Genomic DNA, 23,251 nt, shown 5'->3' with positions numbered 1-23,251 from the left:
ATAGTGGTACCACACGGTGAGTGCTAGGTGGGTTACTCCAGGGCTCTGCAGCAGCTTCCAAGAGGTGGTGTTGAGAGAAATGAGGACTCAGGCATTCTGGACACAGGGAAAAGGTGAGCAGAAGTATGGAGAACAGGACTCCCATGAAGATCTGCAGGTGTCTGGAATGAAGGAGGCAGTCAGGAGAACACAGTGAGAGACAGGGAAGGAGAAAGGGAGAGAAACCAGATTGTGGAACACTTATGAGTCTGGACTTCATCTTGAAGCCAATGGGAGTACAGCCAAGTTGTAGTGTAAGTGCATTTAACCTAACAAGAATACAGCCAGGAGGCCAGGCGCAGTGACTCTGCCTATAATCCCAGCACTTTGGGCAGCTGAGGCAGATGGATTGCTTCAGCTCAGGAGTTTGAGACCAGCCTGGGCAACATGTCAAAACTCTGTCTCTACAAAAACATACAAAAATTAGCCAGGCATGGTGGCAGGCGCCTCTAGTCCCAGCTACTCGGGAGGCTGAGGTGGGAGGATCACTTGAGCCTGGGAAGCGGAGGTTGCGGTGAGCTGAGATGGCACCACTGCACTCCAGCCTGGGTGACCCGGGAAAAAAAATGCAGCCTGCACACTCCAGGAGCCGGGGTGGGGAAGGGAGAGGAGAATATTGAGATGGTATAGGTCATATGGCCCTCTATTCTGCTCAATGAAAGTATGTTCCAGCTTGAGTTTTGAGTTTGCTCCTGTCTCCATCTGTCTCAGTTCCTGCTTCCCTGCCTTGGGTAGGTCTGTGGGGCAGCTACCCTTCATCCCAGTGCAAGAGCAGCCTTGTCAGGGTTGGACTTATGAGAGATGTTGTGCTGATTTCCCCCATGGTGCCCCCGGAAGGGCTTCACAAGGCCAACTTGGACACAATTTTTGCTTTCTGTGATGTCTTTAGAACTTAGCTCTCCTGTTAGCTGTGACCTCACTCGCTGTATGAAAAGTTGAAGCAAATGGGTCACAGAAAAAGATTTCTCTGATGACTTTGTAGACAGTTGGTCCACGGTGTTGTGGCTGGAGGCCTCTGAATACCCACCAGACTGAGGAGCCTTTGTGTTAAGACAGAGGGAAGGACATCTGGGAGTGATTGGGTCACCCAGAGTGGCCAGAGATCAAGCCATAGGAAATGCTGTCTGTGACCAGGATTCATGGATGTTTTTATTTTCCTCTCTGGAGAGCATGAATTCTGGCAGGCCTGTGATCTCTTAAAACAATCAACTCTTCAATTAGAAGTTCATGATCTTTAATGGGCTCGAGCCCAGTTCCAAAACAGGCCATTGTCAAAACATCTAGGAACAGGGATGAAACTTGCTTAAAAGTTTCTACTAAACAGGACTGAAAATTCCATTTGTAAAAGGATGCAACTATGTTTTGTCTTTTCAAATACTCATAGTACCTAAGAAAGCATCACATATGATAAAGAAAAAGATATGGCAGGTGAGCTTTAAAAAAATTCTTTTTTTGATGCATTCTATCAGAAATCAGTGGAACATTTCAGTGCTGTCTGGTTAGCCAACTGCGATAAAATAAGGACTTTTAAGGGAGATGAAAAAACACAGCAGGATATCTGTAAAGCTAGAACCATCTGGTGGCAACATATAATTGTCCTATGGTTGTAGCCTTGATAATGCTGTTGCCATGGGGGTTGGGTGGTGGGGTGAAGTGCCTTTCCCAAAACTGTTGGCTAGCTGAGGGATGGGAGCTCCATCCATGAAAACCAGTCTTCCAGAGGGGGATCCCCAAAGCCAGAGAGCTATTCTGAGTTTGAAACAAGTTGTTCTCCTTCTCAAAAGTGGCAGAGTGGTTAGAATCATCAACTGCACAGCCTAGGTCAAAAGTGAAGTTTGTCTTGTTTTATAAAGCGAAAGACACCCTTGTTTAGTGAGCACTGTCCAAGCACTAGATACCCCACTGAGTACTCCATATACATAAAAGCACTGAAGTATCTTACCAGCTGCATAACCTTGAGCAAGTTGCTTAACATCTCTGCCTGTTTTCTCCTCTGTGAAATGGGGAAAATAACAGCAGCACCTTATAAGGTTATTTTGCATATTAATTAATTAATGCATATTCAAGTGCTTCTCAAAGTGCTTAGCATATAAGCAAACACTCAGTAGTGAAAACTAGCATTATTATTTCATTTAATCCTCAACAACACTGATATTAAATATTCTTATACTTTTTTTACTGAGGGTAGTGCAGAGGCTCAGGAAGGCCAGGTTACTTGCTCAAGGCTCATGCTGTACGGGAAAATTAAAGCTTGGAATGTCTGATTCTACGTCCTGCTCATCTCCTGTACATTGTCTTCTGTTGTCTCTGGGTTCAGCTATCAGCTGACTCTGGACCAGAGGTACTAAGGCTGGAGACCTTGGGGAAAAAGTCCTCCTCTCTGTGAAAGCCCCACTGCAGAGAGAAGGTAGATGGGCAAAAACTCCACTAGCAAAGATAGCTGCCATCCCTCCCCTCCATTCTCCCATGTGCTGTCTGACCCAGAGGCCCTGTTCAATAGCTTTTCCCCCTGGAGACACAAGCGATCTGTCCTGCTGTGTCCAGTAGCCACAGTGGACACTTTTAAGGGAGGTGAAAAAACAGTGGCGTCACTGTGGCTGATGTCCAGTGGCATCATCAGTGGCAGTCCTTGCATTGAGTCAGCACATTCTTTTTTTTTTTGAGACAGAGTTTCGCTCTTGTTGCCCAAGCTGGCAATGGTGCAATCTCAGCTCACCATAACCTCTGCCTCCCGGGTTCAAGCGATTCTCCTGCTCAGCCTCCCGAGTAGCTGGGATTACAGGCATGTGCCACCATGCCTGGCTAATTTTGTGTTTTTAGTAAAGACAGGGTTTCTCCATGTTGGTCAGGCTGGTCTCGAGCTTCTGACCTCAGGTGATCCGCCCACCTCAGCCTCCCAAAGTGTTGGGATTACAGACATAAGCCACCGCACCTGGACAAGTCAGCACATCCTTTATCTGTGTAGGTTGCATTTTCTTGCCTTGGAGAGCCTCAGATTCAATGGTGGGTTTGTGGCTGGCATACCAGCAGTTTCCTAAAATGTAATGTCATCACTGTTATTATTATGATATGAGGGAAGGTGAATAGGAACTCATCAGAAACCTGGAAAATGTTGCCAGAACATTAGCCATGTGATTTTTTTCCCCTTCATTGTCTGCACCAGCTCTGAAGAAAAAATGTGTAAGTTTGTTGATTTGCAGTAGCTGGCTTTTTTTTTTTTTTTTTTTTTTTTTAATGGAGTTTTGCTCTTGTCGCCCAGGCTGGAGTAGAGTGGTGTGATCTCAGCTCACTGCAACCTTCGCCTCTTGGGTTCAAGCGATTCTCCTGCCTCAGCCTCCCAAGTAGCTGGGATTACAGGCACCCGCCACCATGCCCAGCTAATTTTTGTATTTTTTTGTAGAGATGGGGTTTCACCATGTTGTCCAGGCTAGCCTCGAACTCTTCACTTCAGGTAATCCACCCACCTTGGTCTCCCAAAGTGGTGGGACTACAGGCATGAGCCACTGCGCTCGGCCTAGCTGGCTTTAATGGTTGCTGTTTCTGGAATCTCTGGCTATAGGAATGGATTTCTCAATGGTATATTCTTGAAAGAAAGGCAAAATGCTCAAGCAAATGGAACCTTTTGAATAAGAGTTGACAGATTGCTCATCCTTGCCCTCCTTTCTCAGAACAAGTGTTTGCCTTTGCTCTGATGTGGGCCTTCCTTTTTTTTTTTTTTTTTTTTTTTGACAAAGTCTCACTTTGTTGCCCAGGCTGGAGTGCAGTGGTACTATCTTGGCTCACTACACTTTCCGCCTCCCAGGTTCAAGTGATTCTCCTGCCTCACTCAGCCTCCCGAGCAGCTGGGATTACAGGCACTCACCACCATGCCCAGCTAATTTTTATATTTTTAGTAGAGATAGGGTTTTACCATATTGGCCAGGCTGGTCTCGAAATCCTGACCTCAAGCAATCCACCTACCTTGGCCTCCCATAGTGCTGGGATTACAGGCATGAGCCACCACACCCAGCCTGATGTGGGCTTTCTAAGAGGCAGCAGCAGATGCCTCTCCTCACATCCCAGCCACGCATCAAGGATGAATAGGCATGTGGGTGCCTTCCATGGGAGTTACCTGGTGGAGGGTGGGATTTAGGCCCCAGGGAAGGTGATGAGCAGTGTAAGGGACAGTCACACACTGGAGAGACATCGAAGGGTGACATGCCCTTCCAGAGAGTCCAGCTTCTGTTCACCCGATGAGAGGTGACACAGTGCTACTGTGTTCATTCGTTTGACAAATGTGGATGGAGCACTTGCTATGGATATGCCAGGCCTGGTGGAAATAAACACACACTGCTGCATCACGATGCTCCTGGTCTAGAAGGGGAGACACACATGAAAACAGGTATCATTAACTGTAGTCATGATCACGATGGGAATATGAGGGAGTTCCCTTGAAGCACAAGGGAGGCAGCACTCTACATGGTCTAAGGTTGAGTTCTCCTAGAAGCAGACCATGAGACAAGGATTTGAGTGCAAATAATTGAGCTAGCGGTGCAGAAAATGAAGGGAAGAGGTAAGGAAGTATACAGGGAAGTCTGCGGTGAGGATGCATCATAGCACTAATATATCAGTTACTTATTGCTATAACAAATCACCCCAGGACTCCATGCCTTAAACCAGCCACCATTTGTTTAGCTCCTGATTCTGTGGTCAGCTGTTGAGGCTAGGCTCGGCTGTTCAGGTCTTCTGGTCTCATTTGGGCTCCCTCCTGCATCTACAGGCAACCTCGGGTTGGTTGGATGCCTGGCTGTTGGTTTGTGGTTCGCTGGCGTTCCTCCACATGGTCTCTCCTCCTCCAGCGGGCTAGCCCAGGATTACTCTTACAGTGTAGCCAGGGCCCAAAATGGAGAGCAGCAGTGCACAAGACCTCATGAGGCCTAGTTCCAGAACAGATATATTCTCACTTTTGCTACATTCTGTTGATCAAAGCAAAAGTCATAGGGGTCGCATGGAAATACACTCTGCTTCCTGATGGGAGGAGCTGCAAAGTCACATGGCAAAGGGTGTGATCCAGAGAGGCTGTCAGTCAGTGCATCATCCCCCGCTCCCACAGTGGATGATTGGCACTTCGTCCTGCAGGGAAACGTACCTCTTGGAATGGCTGTATCTGAGAGGTGAAGGAGCTGGGGTGTTTGTATCCCAATTCCTGAGATTCACTGGGTGAGAGCTACTCTGGGTTAGGTGGGTGGGGACAGTTAGCTCCCTGGCACTTGCATCCTTGTCTAGCTATGGGAAAAGGCCCTCAGATACAAAAATGCAGACACTGGCAGCTGAAAGTCAGCAAAAGCATTGGGGTCAGAGGTGGGGAGTGTGGGAGGGGATGGCAGGGACATGGATGATGTCTCCTGTACCCACTTTCTCACAGACTCTCAGTTGATGAATTTATTCTGAAAAATTCCAACAGGAGTGTCATACCACCTTTTGACATAGAGGCTTCTTCCCATTAGCTTCCTCGGAATACTTTCATTTCAGGTCATGCCAAACACTCAGCTTTCTCCATTACTATGATAACTATTCTCTATTGCATTTGTCTGCATCTTTTTTTCCCCTTCTCTAGCAAGCATAACGATATATTGCACACATGCAGAAGGGCGTTTGGCTTTACAGCAAACCTGTGAACCATCTATAGGGCTCCGAGTTTTGTTCCCATTTCGCTGAGGACAGCAGCAAAGGCAGATAAGAGATGTGTCCACAGCACGTCCCAGGCAGAGAGGATAAGCCCCCGGAGCCCTGCATGATCCTGGGAGTGACGTGGGCCAAGCCCAGCCACGCAGCAGAACTCTGTGTTTCTTAGGAGCCCTAGCTCCAGCCCAGCTCAGGCATAAGCACAGCCCATGACTCTGGGATGCCCCTCAGTTGTCTTACGAAGTAACTCAGGCCTCGCTGTGGGGTAGAGACAAGCCCAGCACACAAGTTCTTCCAGGTTGGTGGATTTTATGTGTGTACTTGGAGCCAGAGCATTTCTGGTGCAGAATAGGTAGCTGACAGGCAGGGATTAGAGTCACTTATCGGAGGTTAAAAAAAAGTAAATAGCAGAGGCAGGAGAAACACCTGGTGGGAGGCTCTGGAGCCTGATATTCTAGCAATTTGACCCATGGCCCCTGACTTTAAATAGCCATTGCAGCTTGGGGAACCTGGCCTGTCTAGGTGGAAACGACTTTTGGAAATTCCTCCTATTGCAGAAAGCATCTGATTTGCAGTTTCCTGAATGCGAGGCTCCAGGTGTAGGGACCGCCACCCAAGGAACTAACCTTTTTCTCTGTTGGGCAGACTGAGGGGAGCTTTTCAGGGTCTACCATACATGAGCAGCAGATAGCTGTCCCCACACATACCATATTTCAGAGACAGCCCCTTCCCTCCTGAGCAGACACTGGCTGACTTTTTCCAGCGTCGACTTTCTAGATGGTGAGAGGATGGGGATGCTTAGAGGGGCAGTGAACGCAAGACTGAGGCAGTAAACTGTGGCGACCGTAGAAGAGTCTGCCCATGTGCTCGTAGCGGCCTTCCTCCTGAGACACTCGGGAAGGCTGAGTCTACCTCACAGGTGTGCCTGATAAAATTTTTGGGGGCAGTGTTTTCCTTGGCTTCCAAACGTAGACATCCATTGGAGGTTTTATGTGGAAGCATCTTTCCAGCAGGCACAATGACATGGCTATTTGCCTTGTGACTGGACTCAAGGAAAGGACCTATCAAGAGAATGTAGCCCTGAATCCCTCCCTTCTCTCAACTTGGAGCAGACCGGGAGCCATGTGTGGTTTCCTCGCTAAGATTTTTGCAGTTTATTCTGTGTGACTGTGTGTGTTGGTCCCTTGCCACTAATCCTAGACTCACCCATCCCAGCATAGGCTTGTGACTGTGGGCCAAGCCAAATTCTGAAGCAGTGCAGTTGTTTGTTGTCTGAACTCAGTCTTCCCCAACACATACTTTTCTTGTTGTCCTGCACACACCCTCTCATCAGCATCCCTCCCAAGTTTGTTCTGAGCCACCTGATATAAAGGCTGCCCCGTGGCTTTCCATGGATGAAAAGCCAAAGGCAGCTGTGGCTTTGCTTTGTCCCCAGTGGTCACTGGCCACGGGTGAGACCCTGGGTTTCACATGACCTGCCCATAAATCAGTTCGCTGCAATTGCAGTGAGAGGGAAGGTACCTTGTAGAAAACCTCTAGATTTTATGAGCTTGTTTCCCTGACTCCATTCCAAAGCCATGGGTGAGACTTGGGTTTAACATGACCTGCTCATAAATCAGTTTGCTGAAATTGCAGTGACAGGGAAGGTACCATGTAGAGAACCTCTAGATTTTATGAGCTTGCTTCCCTGACTCCATTCCAGAGTGATCTTGATCCAAAAATGACAAGGCTGGGTGGGTGCCACTGATGTCACACCCAGATCCCTTGCTGTGCAGGTGCACTGCTCCCAGCTGCTGTGCTGGCTGCTAGCTGCTCACAGCGGCCCCTCCCTTTGGTCTGGAAAGTCACCCTTACCCTGCTTGGGAGGGTGATTTGTTAGCCAATGTCTGGCTGATGTGGGGTGTGGATTAACTCCCTGGTGCAGTTTATGCTGCACAGCTCCCCTTGGCGTCTGGTTGAGGCTAGATTCCCCCTGCGCACACAGCCTTGGTCCACTCCTGCCCCTGCCCCTGTCCCTGCCCCAGCCTGGTTCCCTGGCTTCCCAACCGATCCCTGGATCTCTGCCACAGGCTCTGGCTTCCAGGGAAGGGAGCCTGTCCTGAGATGCAGTAGAACCTCATGTTTTATTTATCTGCTCTTAGATCTCCTGTCCGGGCAGGCTGATTCCTTTTTAGGATTCCAAGTTTCAAAAGGAAATCAAATCCAATGCATTTATCAGACATTAGTGGGAGAGGGAAAAAAAAACTGTTGCTCATTGGCTTTTTGTTTGCCTTCTTGGAATTGCAGAGGATTTTGTTATTTTTATTTTTAAAAACCAGACTTGTGGAATAAAGTGTGGGAGACCACTTCAGGCTGGTCCAGGGGACTTTGTGTCTTCCCCTGAGGCTTCATTTTTAAAGAGGACTTTCCAGACCGAAGGGAAGGGAAGGGGGCTCCCTTGAGAGAAATGGGTTTCATGCAAAGTCCTTACTGGTGGGGAACTGAAGACAGGTACAGTGCTTACTGCATAAGGGGACAGGTGATGTTCAGTTGCAATCATAAGCCTTTCTCACCAGGAGCACTGGACTGACTTTTAAGAAAGTTTTCTGTGATAATGAGATTTGAACTGGAGGAAATGCTGTTCTTTCAGTTAACAGTTGCGTTTTTTTCAAGAAAAGAAAGACAAATATTAAAACTGTTTTTTGTTTGTTTGTTTGTTTTTTTCTGGTGCAAAAGAACAATTTCACCTCCTAAGCCAAGAAGGAAAAAATTCTCATCTAAACCACCAGGCTTAAAGGTGGCTCCTTGTCAGTCCTGAGGTGGCAGGATTGAGGTGAATGAAATCAACCATGGTTTCTAATGTCTTCTTATATGCCTTCAGAAACGCCTTGCTCACCTTTCCTCCCGCTGTCCTAGGCTGAGCCTGCCATCCCTCCTTCCCTCTGTCCATCACGGCCTCTCCTTAGGGTCATTGATTCAGTCCCTACCACTCACCTTCCCATAGGACAGGTGCTCTTAACCTGGGGTCCATGTCCTCTTGCTGATCTGTGAACCCAGATAAGAAAACGATTGCATTTTGTTTTCACTAACTGCACACTGAAATTTAACATCATATTCAATTATGAATGTAGGAAACAGATTACGGTAATATTACCAAGACCTGTGACTCTGTCCCAAATAGAAATCACAGGTATTGTCAAATCAAGTTAGAGTTATTGCAGGTATTTCAAACTACCATTTACATTCATCCCTCCTTCAGAGTTATACTATTAGATTTACTTCCAGATCTTTTTATTTAATAATTTTTTTAAAGCATATTGCTAAACTACACATTTGTGCCCTCCCCTTTCCCATAGGGCTACCTCACCTCCTGGGAGAAAAGATTCAAAATCTAGGAGATTCATAATTTCAATATATTCCATTGCTTGTGACTATTTATGGCCCCATTTGGTTCCTGAGCTAGAAACAGAAAAGTTATGACCATGACAGAATTACTTGTCAAGGGACCATGATGACGCTGCTAACCTGGGCTTTCTTGAGCTGTCTGCTCTGCCAGCTTTGATGAAATGCACATATACTGCTTGCATTTTCTATGCAATGGCCAAGTGTAACAGGCAGCGCATGTGTGGCAGATTGTGGCAGCAGGACCTTGCTGGGTCAAGTCATACATTGCGGCACACCAGTGCTGTCTTAGGACATTGGACCTCCGAGCAGCCTGCAGATCTTGGGAATTCCTCTGCCCCCTAAAGTATTCCTTGTCTTTTATCCAGTTGTTACAGTGAGTGAACCTGATTTGTTCCAGATGTCCTAAGATTTAGTGATTCCGGAAACTATTCCTAAAGTCAAGGCTGATGAGGATTTGAATTCCTCTGTTAGCTGGGAACCAGCAGTTCTTTACACAGTTAAACAGATGGGGCAGGAGGAGGGAGACTGAGCTGCCTGGAGGGATGGGGGGCCCTCTGACTGGCTTATTTGCCTTGTTAGAAAGAGGATGACCTTTGAAGCAAATATCGATTCCACCATTGCATGAGTTATTAAAAGAGCCAGAGTTGGGGCCAGAGTCAGCTGGGCAGGCACATGGACATGCTATTTTTTTTTTAAAGTAATACATATTTACCTTAATTATCTGAATGTTCTTGCTGGGGAAACCACTATTTTGACTCGGATCACCTTAGTAAATGCTTTTTTCTTTCTCTCACTTTTTGAGCATAAAACTGGCCCAGATGGGTACCTATGAGGGAGGCAGAGGTATTTCTGACTTCCTATAAGTGAGTTTTTCAAATCAGAAATTCAGTCCCAGGAATGATTTCCCTGACCCACTGTAAATTTTAATTGAGGTGCCTTACAGGGGTGCCCTATGATCTCTCTCTGGAGTTAATAACCATATGGATCTGTTTTGCCTGATTAGAAGGGATTTCTAAAGCATGATGAGATGGGGAAGCGCAACTCCAAGTACATGGCATAATAACTCGTTCCCAGAGGAAGTTAAAACGTACACATACATATGGAATGTTCTGTTTAATGATATTATTGGTTTATGCAGTATTTGAATATATAAATATGAATATAAAGCTATGTACAGTTGTGGATTTAAAACAAAAGCAGAACTTAACTAATGTTGCTGTTTAGATTTTTTTCAAGTGTATTTGAATGCAGACAAGTGTCCAGATAGATGCTAGCGGAAGTCTGAGACAAGCTATGTAAGGGTATCAACCCAGGGTTCCGCTGGAGCTGGGCCAGAGTACTGGGTTGTGTATCTAGAGAGACCAGGGCAGGACTGCTGGAGGACAAGCTGAGTGGTGCCGAGGTAGGGCAGTGATATGGTTTGGCTGTGTCCCCACATAAATCTCATCTTGAATTGTAGCTCCCATAATTCCCACATGTTGTGCGAGGGACCTGGTGGGAGGTAAATAAATCATAGGGGCGGGTCTTTCCTGTGCTATTCTTGTGACAGTGAGTAAGTCTCACGAGATCTCATGGTTTTATAAAGGAGAGTTCCCCTGCACACACTCTCTTGCCTGCCACCATAAGATGTGACTTTGCTCATTCACCTTCCGCCATGATTGTGAGGCCTCCCCAGCCATGTGGAACTGTGAGTCAATTAAACCTCTTTCCTTTATAAATTACCCAGTCTCAGGTATATCTTTATTAGCAGCATGAGAACAGGCTAATGCAGGCAGGATAGGCACACCTGGGAAGGAGGCCGGGGTCAGATAAGATGGTAAGCTTTGAACAGAGGGAAGTTTGTCATAGGGGATGTTGAACTGGTTGGGATGAGGAGCATCCAATGGGCTAGAGGAGGTGATTTAGGGCTGAGGCTGTAAACCACAGGGGATTACCTATGTTTATTTGAGGCCAGTTGCAGAATAACCACAGGACAAGACTAGTAGTTGGACAGAAATAACAATTTTTATTATTCTAGAATAGATTAAAATACAAAAATAAAATTAGATTTTGTTTCTCTGATTTATTTAGAATTGAACCTTTTTTGGTACAATATTCTTCTTTAGTATTTCTTGGTGATTTTTTTTTTTTACAACAAAAAGTAGAGCAATACCTTTCTTGGTGTTCTTGGTTAGTAAAATAAATCCCTAATATTTGCAACAATCTCTAGAGTCTTCTAAATCAGGAAATTTTAATGACTTTCACAGCAGTAAAAATTGATATTTATATTCTAAATAATTCGATGTTTCAATGAAATCTGCAGGAATCCAAAACAACAGGCAGTCACTAACTAAAATGGGACAGCAAGACAAAAATGGTTTCCTATCCCTGTAGGAAACAGAAGTCTCGGAGCTTTCACTGCATGAAAACCAACTCCATTTTAGTACCTCGTTGCACTTCAGGCTTTCCCTGTCCAGAGTTCTCACACATGACAGTGAGCTCCAATTACAACCTATTCCAAGCTGAGAGTAATGGACTGAGAATCTGAAAACATGACACATCAATCCATTCCCCACCTTTCCCCTGCGGCACTCAAAAAAAACAACATTTCCCAGGCTCCCTCGCAGATAGACTTCTTGTGAGGTTCAGCCAATGGGATCACTGGTGTGAGATTGGAGAAAGGGAGTAGGAGAAAAGTCAGGGTGTTTCTCCCCAACTCCAGTCACTTCAAGCAGCATCTCTGGCAGTAGCTACTTCTCCTCCATGGTCTTAGCTCCCTCTTGGCAGTCCCAGTCCCAGTCATAATCACAACACCTCCTCTCCCGGTCCCTCCAACTCTAAGGGTGTCAGCAGTTGCTTCTGATCTCAGCTTTTCCTCATCTTACCTTGTTTGCTCTTCTGGTTCTTCTCACACCTTTGTACCTGGTTCCCCATTCTAATCCCTTCTATGAACTGCTTGGCCTGGGTTCTGCTTTCCTGTCTGGCCTCTGACTAATACACAGTGGGTTTGAATCCTGGTACTGCCACTAGTTACTAAATAAGTTATTAAGTGGCCTACCTTATTTAGTCCTCAGTGTCTTTGCAAAACGGGAGGAGGTTGGTCTGTAATGGATTCTGAGATCCCTTGAAGCTTTGAAAATCCATGAGTCTCTAAACTTTGATCTCATAATACATATTCATGAAATGGCTACATTTTTCTAGCTCTATTACGGAGATAGTTTTTTATTATTTGCTTTCCAGGACATGGTCTTAGCCTTCATAATACTGTTTGTATACAGATTTCATGATTTACCCCGGCATCATTCCACTAAAGGCTGATGTTGGTGGCATTATGCTTAGGAGACATAGAAATGTTGTGGTTTTGAGAATGGGCTTTTATATTGTTTGGCATAGATCACTAAAGAACAGTTACCTGTGTCATGAAGGAGAGGCCCCCAGACTGGCACTTTGAATGCAAGTTCTTCTGTAACAAATCCAGGAGACTTTGGAATAACTCTCAGATGCAGCAGTAGACTTGACTGTAAAAGCTCCCAGCCCATAGAGGTGAGCAGAGGCTGAGGAGTAAACACCTTACCAACATTCTGGGACAAAATAGCATGAACGCTGTTGTACCTTGGAGGTACAATAGCAGCTGCCTTCCTAGGTGGGGAAGCTGAGAGCAGCGTCTTACAGGAGTGCATGCCCTGTAGAGAGTGGCTCAGGAACTTGTGCTTGCTGACATGTATATCTTCTCGAATTGGTCCCTAGTGAGTCTATCCAAAGTGAATTGCACTGGGGAAACTCAGAAATATACACCCCTCAGATTCACCAAGGGTGGTATCTTATGTGTTTCCTTTAAGTTGTACCAGTTTATGGCAGGGGCAGTGTTTAAAATAGTTAAGAACCTGCACAGCATGAGCACACCTATCTTTGAGAACAGTTGCCAGCCATAGAGAACTGGTACAGCTCCCCTGGTACCACCCACTGATGGTCAGTCTGGGGCCAGGGGTGTCTTTGGTCACCCACACCGACATTTGGCAGGACTATGAGGTCTGGGACTTGAACCACATCAGTAGAAATTGAGACTATGGCACCCGGGATGCCTCCTTGTGACAGGTGCGCAAGAAGGAAAGTGAGCAGAATGTGGATCCCAAGGGTTGGGTATGGTTTCTCCAGGCTCTTTCCAGAAGGAGCCTGGGCCCCTGTAATTCAGAGATATTCAGATTAACTGATCTGGTCTCCAGCCAATGACAGGCCTCACTCATTGGACCATTCTCCCATTCAGAAAGCTGACATAGGATCCTGTAGCAGGAATGATCAGTGCTGGCTGCATCCCTTTTATACTTATGTGCTATGCTGGTATGCAGCTACCAGTAACTATATCTCTTTGCATTTTCTGCCTACCAAGTATCTTGCCAGAGGTACTGGGAGTAGATGTGCAGCTCCCCGCCTCTGCAGTAGCCCTCAACAAATGACTGACTGGAGTGGGCACATAAATATTCCCTCATCCCACCAATGGGATAACTGTTCTGCTGCCTTTGCTGGTTGCCTGTCCTTCTGTGTCTCACTCTATGCCTTCCCTACTGGTGTTTTATGGAACCACCTCTGGAATAAACAACTTACTTTCAAACCTGTCTCCAGCTCTGCATGTGGGGGAGCCTGCACTGACATTCTTTATTCCCTAGATCTGTGTGGCTTGCTACTTTTTTTCCCACCACATCACAGGTAATGAATGAGGTTCATTTGTACAGCATACAACTTTGGACATCAGATTTTGGTGAAACTCAAAATTACTTGGTGAAAAAGAAAAGCGCACATATGTTATGCTTTTTTTTTTTAGCATTTCATAATATTCACTAAAGCATTTTATAAGCAACTGAGTTGTAGGAACGAAATATGATCAATTTTTAAAAACTACCTTTTTTTTTTTTGAGACAGAGTCTCGCTCTTTCGCCAGACTGGAGTGCAGTGGTGCGATCTCAGCTCACTGCAACCTCTGCCTCCCAGGTTCCAGCCATTCTCCTGCCTCAGCTTCCCAAGTAGCTGGGACTACAGGTGTGCACCACCATGCCCAGCTAATTTTTGTATTTTTAGTAGTGACGGGGTTTCACCATGTTGGCCAGGATGGCCTCAGTCTCTTGATCTCATGATCCACCCGCTTCAGCCTCCCAAAGTGCTGGGATTACAGGCATGAGCCTCCACGCCCAGCCCAAAACTATTTACTTTTATTTTTACTGAAATTTATTTACCCTGGACCTCTTCTTCACAAGTAGTAACACAAGCAAGTGTGTATCATTAAAGATTTATCACAAATCAACCATATTATATTGTAAGTAGAGCGAAACTGGTGAAACAAATTTTATTCAATGCAGTATATCCCAAAAGTGATTATTTGAGCATATAATCAATATTAAAACAGCTGTGGAGATTTTTACATCTTTGTGTGTGTGCTGTCTTTGAAAACTCATGTGTATTTTAAACTCAATTCAGACCAGCCACATTTTAAGTGCTCAAATGCCACATGTGGCACTGGTCTAGAACATGAACTTCAGAGTTGTCCCACTCAATAGGCAAGGGAGCTGGGGTAATTACACACCAGTTCCCATCAGTCATTGAGGGTTGCTGCAGAGCATGTCAGAAGCTTAATTGTTAGGCACTTTCCTGGCCTGCGGAAAGCCCTCTGACAAAGAGATTGGGATACTGACTAGATAGAACTGCAGCCTGTGCAGGGTACAGTGATAAGACTCAGGTGGAACCACTAATAGCCGACTACATTTTTTAATATCTTCACTTTGGTGCCTTATTATTGTCAAATTACTTGCAATAATATATCTTAAGTTGGCCACTCAAGAAAACTTGGTTAAATTCACTGGCCTAGAAGATCAACATCAAATCTTTGTCTTCAAGATCTAGGAGAATCTGGATGTGCCCTACACATATCTACTTGCCTCTCGCTAATCTTTCTGCTAAGAATGTCCTTCTCCTGCCCCTTTCCATGTTATTTCTGCCCACCTTCATCCTCTGATCATGTTTCTTTTTCTCTCTGGCTGGAATATACTCCCTGTTTTTCTGCCCATCCATAGGCAGAGCATTTTACAAGCAAGTGACTTTTAGGATCATTCTTTCAGATGTGGTTCAATTGCTACCTGTCTCCGGAAGCTTCATGTAATAACTTCAGTCAACAGTGATTTCTTTCCCCTGAGTTTCTCTTGCCCCTTGATCTTACCTGTTCCTTTGGCGGGTCTTACCAAATTCATGGTTTATTTCCTGGGTAATTCATTTACCAGCATGCATTCAGGAGGTGCCTGACAGTCCTCACTTATTCCCTGTAGCTTAATTAACACCGTCCCTTAATTATTGATGTTATAAGCAATTTATTTGGTATTTTGTGCTTGTATCCCTCATAGAAAGACATCAGATAAGCAATTTTGGTTTTTTGGTTTACTCATGTTTGTAATTTTAAACTCTGAAAATTGAAAACCTTTGATAGCTGTCAACAAAGTACCCAGAAAGAAGGTTGCCCACAAGAGTGGCTAAAGACATCTGGAGTCATCTCAAATGCCTCCACAAATTTCAAAGAAAATTGTCAAGAGAAAAATTAAGCACCTCGGTAGCATTTGCAAAGAGATGATACCTTATATTCTAAATATTCTCCCAGTAGTCTAAAATATTCTAAATGCTAAGAAAAATAAACACAATTTTATTTATAATATTATAGCCAAGTAAGTTTCATGTACATTGTATACTTTTTAATTGCATTTTTATATGCTTTAAGAGCAATGGGAAAGGCAAAGGAGCACTGGACCAGGGGTTAGAGCTCTGCCCTTGTCTGCTGAGTGACCTTGAGGAAGTCACTTAACTGTCTGCCTTTATCTGCAAAATGGTGACCCAAATGAGCCCCCTTCCAGCTGCCAAATTCCATGTCTGATTTTATGATGTCTGCCCTTTTTAAGAATGGGAAGCATTGTTTGTGATTTCACATTGCAAGGGCTATTTACATGTGTGCTTTGCATTATTGATTTTATGATACATTGTTGAGAGTATCTGATTTTTTGGAAGCTGAATCCCTGCTAAGGACATGCTGCCCCCAGTTGTGATATTGCTCCTAGGAAGAATACAGTCTGCTTCACAATGTCCTTTTTGGTATGATTTCCATGACTGAGAAAACTGGGGATTGTATGTGTAGTACATCTGGTTTATCCACTTGTCTGTCCATGGACACTTTGGATTGTGTCTACCCTTGGCTACTGTGAATAGTGCTGCTATGAACATGGGGGAACAAATGTCTCTTTGAGTTCCTGCTTTCAGTTCATTGGGTAATATACCCAAAAGTACAATTTTGGGGTTATATGACAATTCTACGTTTAATTATTTTGAGAAATATTCATATTGTTTTCCAAGCAGCCGCTCGATTTTACATTCCTACCAACAGTGCACAAAGGTTTCAATTTCTCCACGTTCTTGACAATTCTTATCTTCTGTTTTTTTGGTAGTTGCCATCCTAATAGGCATGAGGTGGGAAAAAGTGGTTTTTAAAATGTAACAGATGGATAAACAACTGGGAGAAATAAGAGAAGGAGGGAAGGATGGATGGATGGACAGACTTGGCTGCTCTACACTATTATCCTAGTCATCATTGTCAAATATAGTTGTGGTTGATAGATACAATACCAATAATGATAATGATGGTGTAATGAGAAGTTTTTTAGTGCAAATAGTTGGATGCATTTGATTAACACTTGTGCTAGCCTTTACTCAGGCTAGATTTATGATGGCAGCAAAAGAAAAGGTCATGGTTTTTATGTCTGAGACTTAAGGAAAATCTAAATGATCCAATAGAAAATTATTAAGCATCATCCAAAAAATTATCTGGATAGAAGGGGAAAATTTTGCTTTAGTGGCCTTAGTGATTCAGCACATGTGATTGATATGGAAATGTATTGCATTTACCTTACAAGGAACTTTGAATGGTAATCCTAATGTACAGTGATGAATGAGGGCAGAGAACAAGTTCTACAGAGATTTTCTGGCTTGACACAGCTGCCAGGATGTCATCAGTAACATCAGCCATTGAGTATAGTGAATGAATTGGTGCTAAACTTAAGTGCAAACCCAATAACACAGTCAAAAAAATCCGACTGCTATGAGATGTACTGGGGTAGGATTTTTAAAAACAAATGAGCAATATATTTCCAGCAGGCTATATACATGCTGTAAGATAAGCTTTATAGAAACAGTACACTTTGTATCTTATGTTGACTACTAATGAGGATTTTCATATAAAAGCACAGCAAAGTGGTCCATGTACAAAGTAATATAACCCACTTAAAAGACTGCACAAGCAAATTAAAATTAATGGGGAAATTTCTCAGGGAATAAAATTTCTTGAAGATTAGAAACACTGTTCCTCAATAAATAAGCAGCCCTGCAGTGTTTAGCACAAAAACTCTATGCTTGATCGTTTTACTATTTCAACTGTAAGAGAGGTTGGTCTTTGTGGAGTCCTCTTCCTTTCAGGTGTTAGTAAACTTTCTTGCCAAAGCCCTTCCTGACTGAGATGGAGATGATATTAGAGCCATAGCTGGGACAACCTTCATGCCAAAGGAGGTGTGCTGCTAGTTGCAGCTCAGACCCTACATGGCTGGGTGACCTCAGTTGGGTGGGTTCTCCTTTCTGGGGCTCAACTTCTTCATCTGTAAAATGTGAAGGGGGAGCTAATGATCTGTTGTGGGGATGTCATGGATATTCATTCATTCAAGTGTTCACTGAACACCTGCTAGGAGAGACCAGCCTCTCTGACAGTCCTGCTGAAAGGTGGAAACAATCAGGCACAGGGTTTGTATGCTGAACATTCCATGGTGCTTAGTTATTTATTGAAGAAGAATCTCTCTGATATTCAGGGAACTTTATTCCCTGAGAAATTCTGTGCCTGGCACAACTCTGTCTCTAGGAGTTCAATGAAAAGCAAAGTCAGAGAAGGGTCCTGCCCCCGGTGCTTAGATTCTAATGAGGGATAGACAGTCCTTAACCAAAATAGCCCCACAAACAAATGCGTAATCACAACTGCAATAAGTGCCATGAAGGGTTGATGGAGCACATGGGGATGGGGAGGGCTCATAATGGGAGGATTTATTTCACCCAGGTAGGGAGATCAGGAAGGACCCCCTGGGGACATGATAGTCAGGGGGCTGGAGAAATGTGGGTTTTGGTGGAGAGGAACGAGTTTTGAAGGGATAGGAGATGCTGAGTTCTCATACCAGCACAGCATCTTCTCTCTCTGCATCTCAGTTTCCTCGTCTCTCAAATATGGGCCTAACATCGAGACCCTTTCACAGTGTTGTGAGGTTTCAGAAGGATGACATATTTGACAACACCCAATATCATGCTGGCATATCACATTTTCATTTCATTTCTAAAAATAACTTTGGAAGCAGAGATGTGCTGTTTTAGTCAAAGATTTTTTTTTTAGCTTTGGAGAAAGAATGAAACCCCAGCTTTGAGGCTCCTCTAAAAAAGTCTGAGCTCACATTCTGCCCTGGAAGTTGCCTGGCTGCTTCCCTTAATCACAGAGCCATGTTTGAATCACTTGACATTGAAATCCCGGGAATGACTTTGCTGTGTGATTAAGTGACAGAGGCCCAAGGTTTGGGGATTGGCAGAAGTTTGGATGTCCCTGGCCTGATCCCTTGCCCTTTATATACAAGGAAAGGAGGCTGATCACATGAACAACTAAACTGGAATGAAAAGGCAGCCCCTCCTCCATGGTCCTGGGCTTGTCTATACTGTCTCCCTGCCAAACATTCCATGGAAACCTTGGACACTGTCTGATGTCAGGGATACTTGTGAAGGCCTGTCCACTTCCATCTTGAGATAAAGCTAGGTTAGCGCTCTCTCATAACTCAAGCCTGAGGTTTATTCTTTTAATCTTCCAAAAACAAACAGAAGGACAGAAATAACCTATCCACTGTTTAAGATTAAAATGGCCAACAATAATAAATAATTGCCACAATAGCTTGAGGTCAGGGTCTTAATTTATTGGAGGCCATTCAAGAATTTGCAACTCTTAAGTTAATTTTTCACATCTTGTTTGGATCCTCAGAGCCAGTGCTTCCAAAGCAAGGCCATCATATTTCTCATTGCACATGTTATTCTTGTTGATGTGCCAGACATGCAGGAGAGTGAGGTCCTCTCTTCACGGATGGGTAATGAAGATTCTACCCCCCAGAAATTAGTATTTCAAAGTATTTTCGCCTATGGAGATTTTGAATAGTTCTCTTCTTTTGCATGGTATATTAGCTGTATTAATGGTTGCAAACAACAAAAACATATGCTGGTTAATTCAAGCAGAAAAGGAATTTATTAAAAGGATGTGGGGTGGTTCAGAGCATAGGCAAGAAGGCTGGGGAACCAACACAGACAGGAAACAGAAGAGGCAAGACTCAGCCCAGGGTTCCACCTCTGGGCTCTCTACTGCTCTGTAGCTACTTCAGATGATCCCTGGTGTCTCTGTGCAACCCTCAAAATTTGTAGCCCTGGGTGGGAGCATCTGTTAGCACATCACTGCCACTTGATCACCTTTAGATCACATGATTTCACTTAGGCAAGTACCCACACCCTAGTCATCAAGAAGAGAGGAAAGAGAGGATCTGTCCCCTTTCTGCTAATGTGCCCCTCCCACTTATCTTGAGATTCTCCCAAAACGATAGGATGTCAGGATGCTGAGTGGCCAAAAATAACAACCGTTCATTATACAAACCCTTGTATCCTTAATTACGTCTTCCATTAACTGGTTGTCCAATTAAAACTGGCCACTCACATGGATTTATTTTGTTCAAAGGTCACATCACATAATAACCATCAGTCTCTCATGCATCTTCATCCTTGTCACCTTCAGCCTCAGCCGTATCAATGTTCTCATCCTCACCCCGTTCACTCACCCCTCTCCTGGGCCCCCATTTCCCTCCATCTCCTCACACCTCAAACATTCACCTCTTTTTCCTCCAACTCCCAGTCTTTGACCCTACTTCTATTTCACTGCAAAAGAGAAGCAATCACAGAGGGATTCCTGCATGTTCCTACCACCCATCTATTAATGCATCTTCAGCTCACCTCTAGCCAGGCAAGAACAGCCCTTCCAGTCGTTCATCAGACCCCAACAATTATCTCCTGTCATGTTTTCATTAATTGTTCCTTCTCTAATGTATCATTCCCATTAGCATGCACATATACTATGGTAATTCCCATCTTAATAAAAAAGAGCCAAAAAGCTCCCTGGAGCCCACTTCCCTGACCAGCTACCATCCAACTTCTCTGTTCCCCTTTAGAGAAAAACTCCTCCAAATAGTTGTCTGTCCTCATGGCATCCATTTGTTCTCCTCCTACGTCTCTGAAACTCTCTCAAGTCAGGCTTTCCTCCCATCACACCACTTCAGCAGTTCTTATCAAGGTCACCAGTGACCTCCAGAAGGCTGATTCCAATGGCCAGTTCTAATTATTCCCATTGTTGTGACCTGTCTGCCACATTGGACAAAATTGATCCTTCCTTTCTTGAGCTTGTCCTCTGTGACCATGTGGATGCCTTCTCTCTCAATTTTCCTCTTCCTGCCCTAGCCATGCTTTTCCAGTCTTGTTCGCTGATACCTCCTCATCTTCAACTTGTAAATGTGAGTCCTCATCTCTATCTATACTCATTTCCTAGTGATCGTATCTAGTCTGTCCCAAATGTATCTCTAGCCCAGAATCCTCCTTCAACTCCGGACTCATGCATCCACCTGCCTTAATATCTCCTTTAAAATCCAATAGGCATTTGGGTTTTCTCTGCTGAACCTTCTCGACCCAGTCTTTCCCATCTCAATAAATGACAACTTTTCTCTGCTAGTTATTGAATCCAAAATCCTTGGAGCAGTCCTCGACTCCTCTTTTCCTAACACCCTTCATCCAGTCCATGAGGAAAATCTGTTGGCATGGCCTTTGAAATGTGTCCAGAATATGACCCCATCTCACCCCCTTGGCTGCCACCACCCTGGCCTCCACATTCATCTTCTCACACCTGGATTGTCACAAGAGCCTCCTACCCAGGCCCCCTGTTCCTTTCCTGGCCACTCCACAGACCGTTCACATCACAGCCAGTGCGAGCTTCCTTTAAACATGAACATCCAGTCACACTGCTGCTCTGCTCAGAGTCCTGAAGGGGCTTCCAAGGGTCAAACCAAGGTCCCCATGCTGGCCCACAAGGCCCTGTGGGATCTGCTGCCTCAACTCCCTTGGCCCCTGTGAGCTCATTCCTTCCTGCTCTCTTTATCACTCCTCTCCAGCTGCACTGACCTCCTTGCTGTTACCTGCACGTGCCAGGCACACGCCCACCTCAGGGACTTCTCCTTTGCTAGTCCCCACGTACCTGTGTTTCTTGCTCCCCTTTTTTCTTTGGGTTTGTACTGAAAGGTCACCTCATCAGTGAGGCTTCCCTGATCACCTTATTGTAAATTGCACCCCGTCTCCCTTGCAAGTCTGGCACATTCTATCCTCCTTACCCTTTGTAAGTTTTCTCCACAGCTCTTATCACAATCTGACACACATATTTGCTTCTTTTTGTGTGTGTTTTCTCTCTCCCTGAAGCGACAAGGACTCTGTTTTCTTTGCTGCTTCTTCCCTAGCACAGAGTAGTGGCTGGCACGTGGTAGGCACTCAAAAATAACCGAATGAATTCATGTACAAATGAATCCCACGCTTAGGTTATTAAATGCCTTATAGTTTCTTAAGTTTGATATACAGGATTTCCTGTGAGCCTCTAAACAGTCTAGTGAGTTAGGCAAGGTAGAACCCTGTGCTTTACATGAGGAAGCTGAGGCCCCAGAGCTAACTGATTGCCTGAGGACCCATGGCTGGTTAATGGGGCTCCTGGAACTTGTAGTTCCAATCTCAGTTTCTGCCCCCCACCTTCAACTACCCCCTGTGTCTCATGTTATATTAGTGTAGGCCTCAGGGCATTCATTGCTGTCTATTTTTCATTACAGTATGGATGAGAAAACCCTGTATCTTGCTTTGGGGGCGGTGAAGAACATCTCCCTAAACATCTCTATCTCCAACCTCGGGGATGATGCCTATGACACCAACGTGTCCTTCAATGTTTCCCGGGAGCTCTTCTTCATCAACATGTGGCAGAAGGTAAGGAGGGCATCCCTGTAAAGAGCAGTTGTTCCATCTGGTACACTTGCCGGCTTTCATTATAGCCTGGAATAGGCAATGATTCTACAAACACTATTGCTTTCTGTGGACTATCATTTAGAATGATTAGAACTTTTTTTGTCCTGGACTTAGAAAATATGTTGGTATAGCCATAAATACCCTTAGAAATATGTTGGTATAGCTGTAAATACCCATAGAGTGGCAGAGAAGTGTCTGTAGTTACATAGTCTCCCATCCCTTCTCTCTTGTGGAATCCTCTCCCTATGGTTTTACATCTGGCCCCTTCTTGGAGATGGTACAGTTGCTGTCTCCAGCAAACACATGTTCTAGAGAATTCCAGTTTTAGGTCAGTAGTTGTGAAAGTAAGGGCAGATCACTGCTTGTTGTGCTAGGTATTATATATGATGTACTTGATGTTTCTACTAGAGGGTCACTGCTTTGGCCTGTGTTTTGAATTATTTATTATTATTATTTTTTTGGAGATAAGTCTCGCTCTGTCACCCAGGCTGGAGTGCAGTGCCACAATCTCGGCTCACTGCAACCTCCACCTCCTGAGTTCAAGTGATCCTCCCACCTCAGCCTCCCAATTAGCTGGGACTACAGGTGTGCGCCTGGCTAATTTTTTTATTTTTTGGTAGAGACAGGGTTTTGCCATGTTGTCCAGGCTGTTCTCGAAATCCTGACCTTAAGTGATCCGCCTGCCTCAGCCTCCTGAAGTGCTGGGATTACAGGTGTGACCCACTGCCCCGGCCTTCCTAACATATTTGAATGAATTGAGGTAGTTAAATTATTTCCACAAATTGAGCGAGTTTTTTTAGAGTGAATTAATTTGAAGTGAAGTTTGTATAGTGTGACTCAAAGGTACAGTGCTGGTATTCTCCCCTACCCGTAATCACCCCGAGTGTACTACTTCTCAAAGGAAGTGGAACAGGCTTCCCCGTAGACAACAAGGGGGAACAAGTAGACAAAAGTCGACACCGTTCTACCCACCGTTGCTCTAACTGTTGATAGCTGTTCAGCT

At 44.7% G+C, this 23,251-nt stretch overlaps 1 protein-coding gene across 1 annotated transcript in view; it reads left to right on the top strand.

Moving 5' to 3' along the window:
• Nucleotides 1-23,251, top strand: part of ITGA9 (integrin subunit alpha 9) — a 388,125-nt gene that overhangs the window by 218,696 nt on the left and 146,178 nt on the right. The window contains exon 18 of the mRNA XM_025377670.1: nucleotides 22,059-22,209. Within this exon, the coding sequence (XP_025233455.1) occupies nucleotides 22,059-22,209 (151 nt within the window). The remainder of the gene's footprint in view (nucleotides 1-22,058; nucleotides 22,210-23,251) is intronic.

This window comes from Theropithecus gelada, chromosome 2 (assembly GCF_003255815.1).
Source record: "Theropithecus gelada isolate Dixy chromosome 2, Tgel_1.0, whole genome shotgun sequence".
NCBI lineage: Eukaryota > Metazoa > Chordata > Mammalia > Primates > Cercopithecidae > Theropithecus > Theropithecus gelada.
Note: the sequence above shows the minus strand (reverse complement) of the source record. Positions and strands in the feature narration are given on the sequence as shown.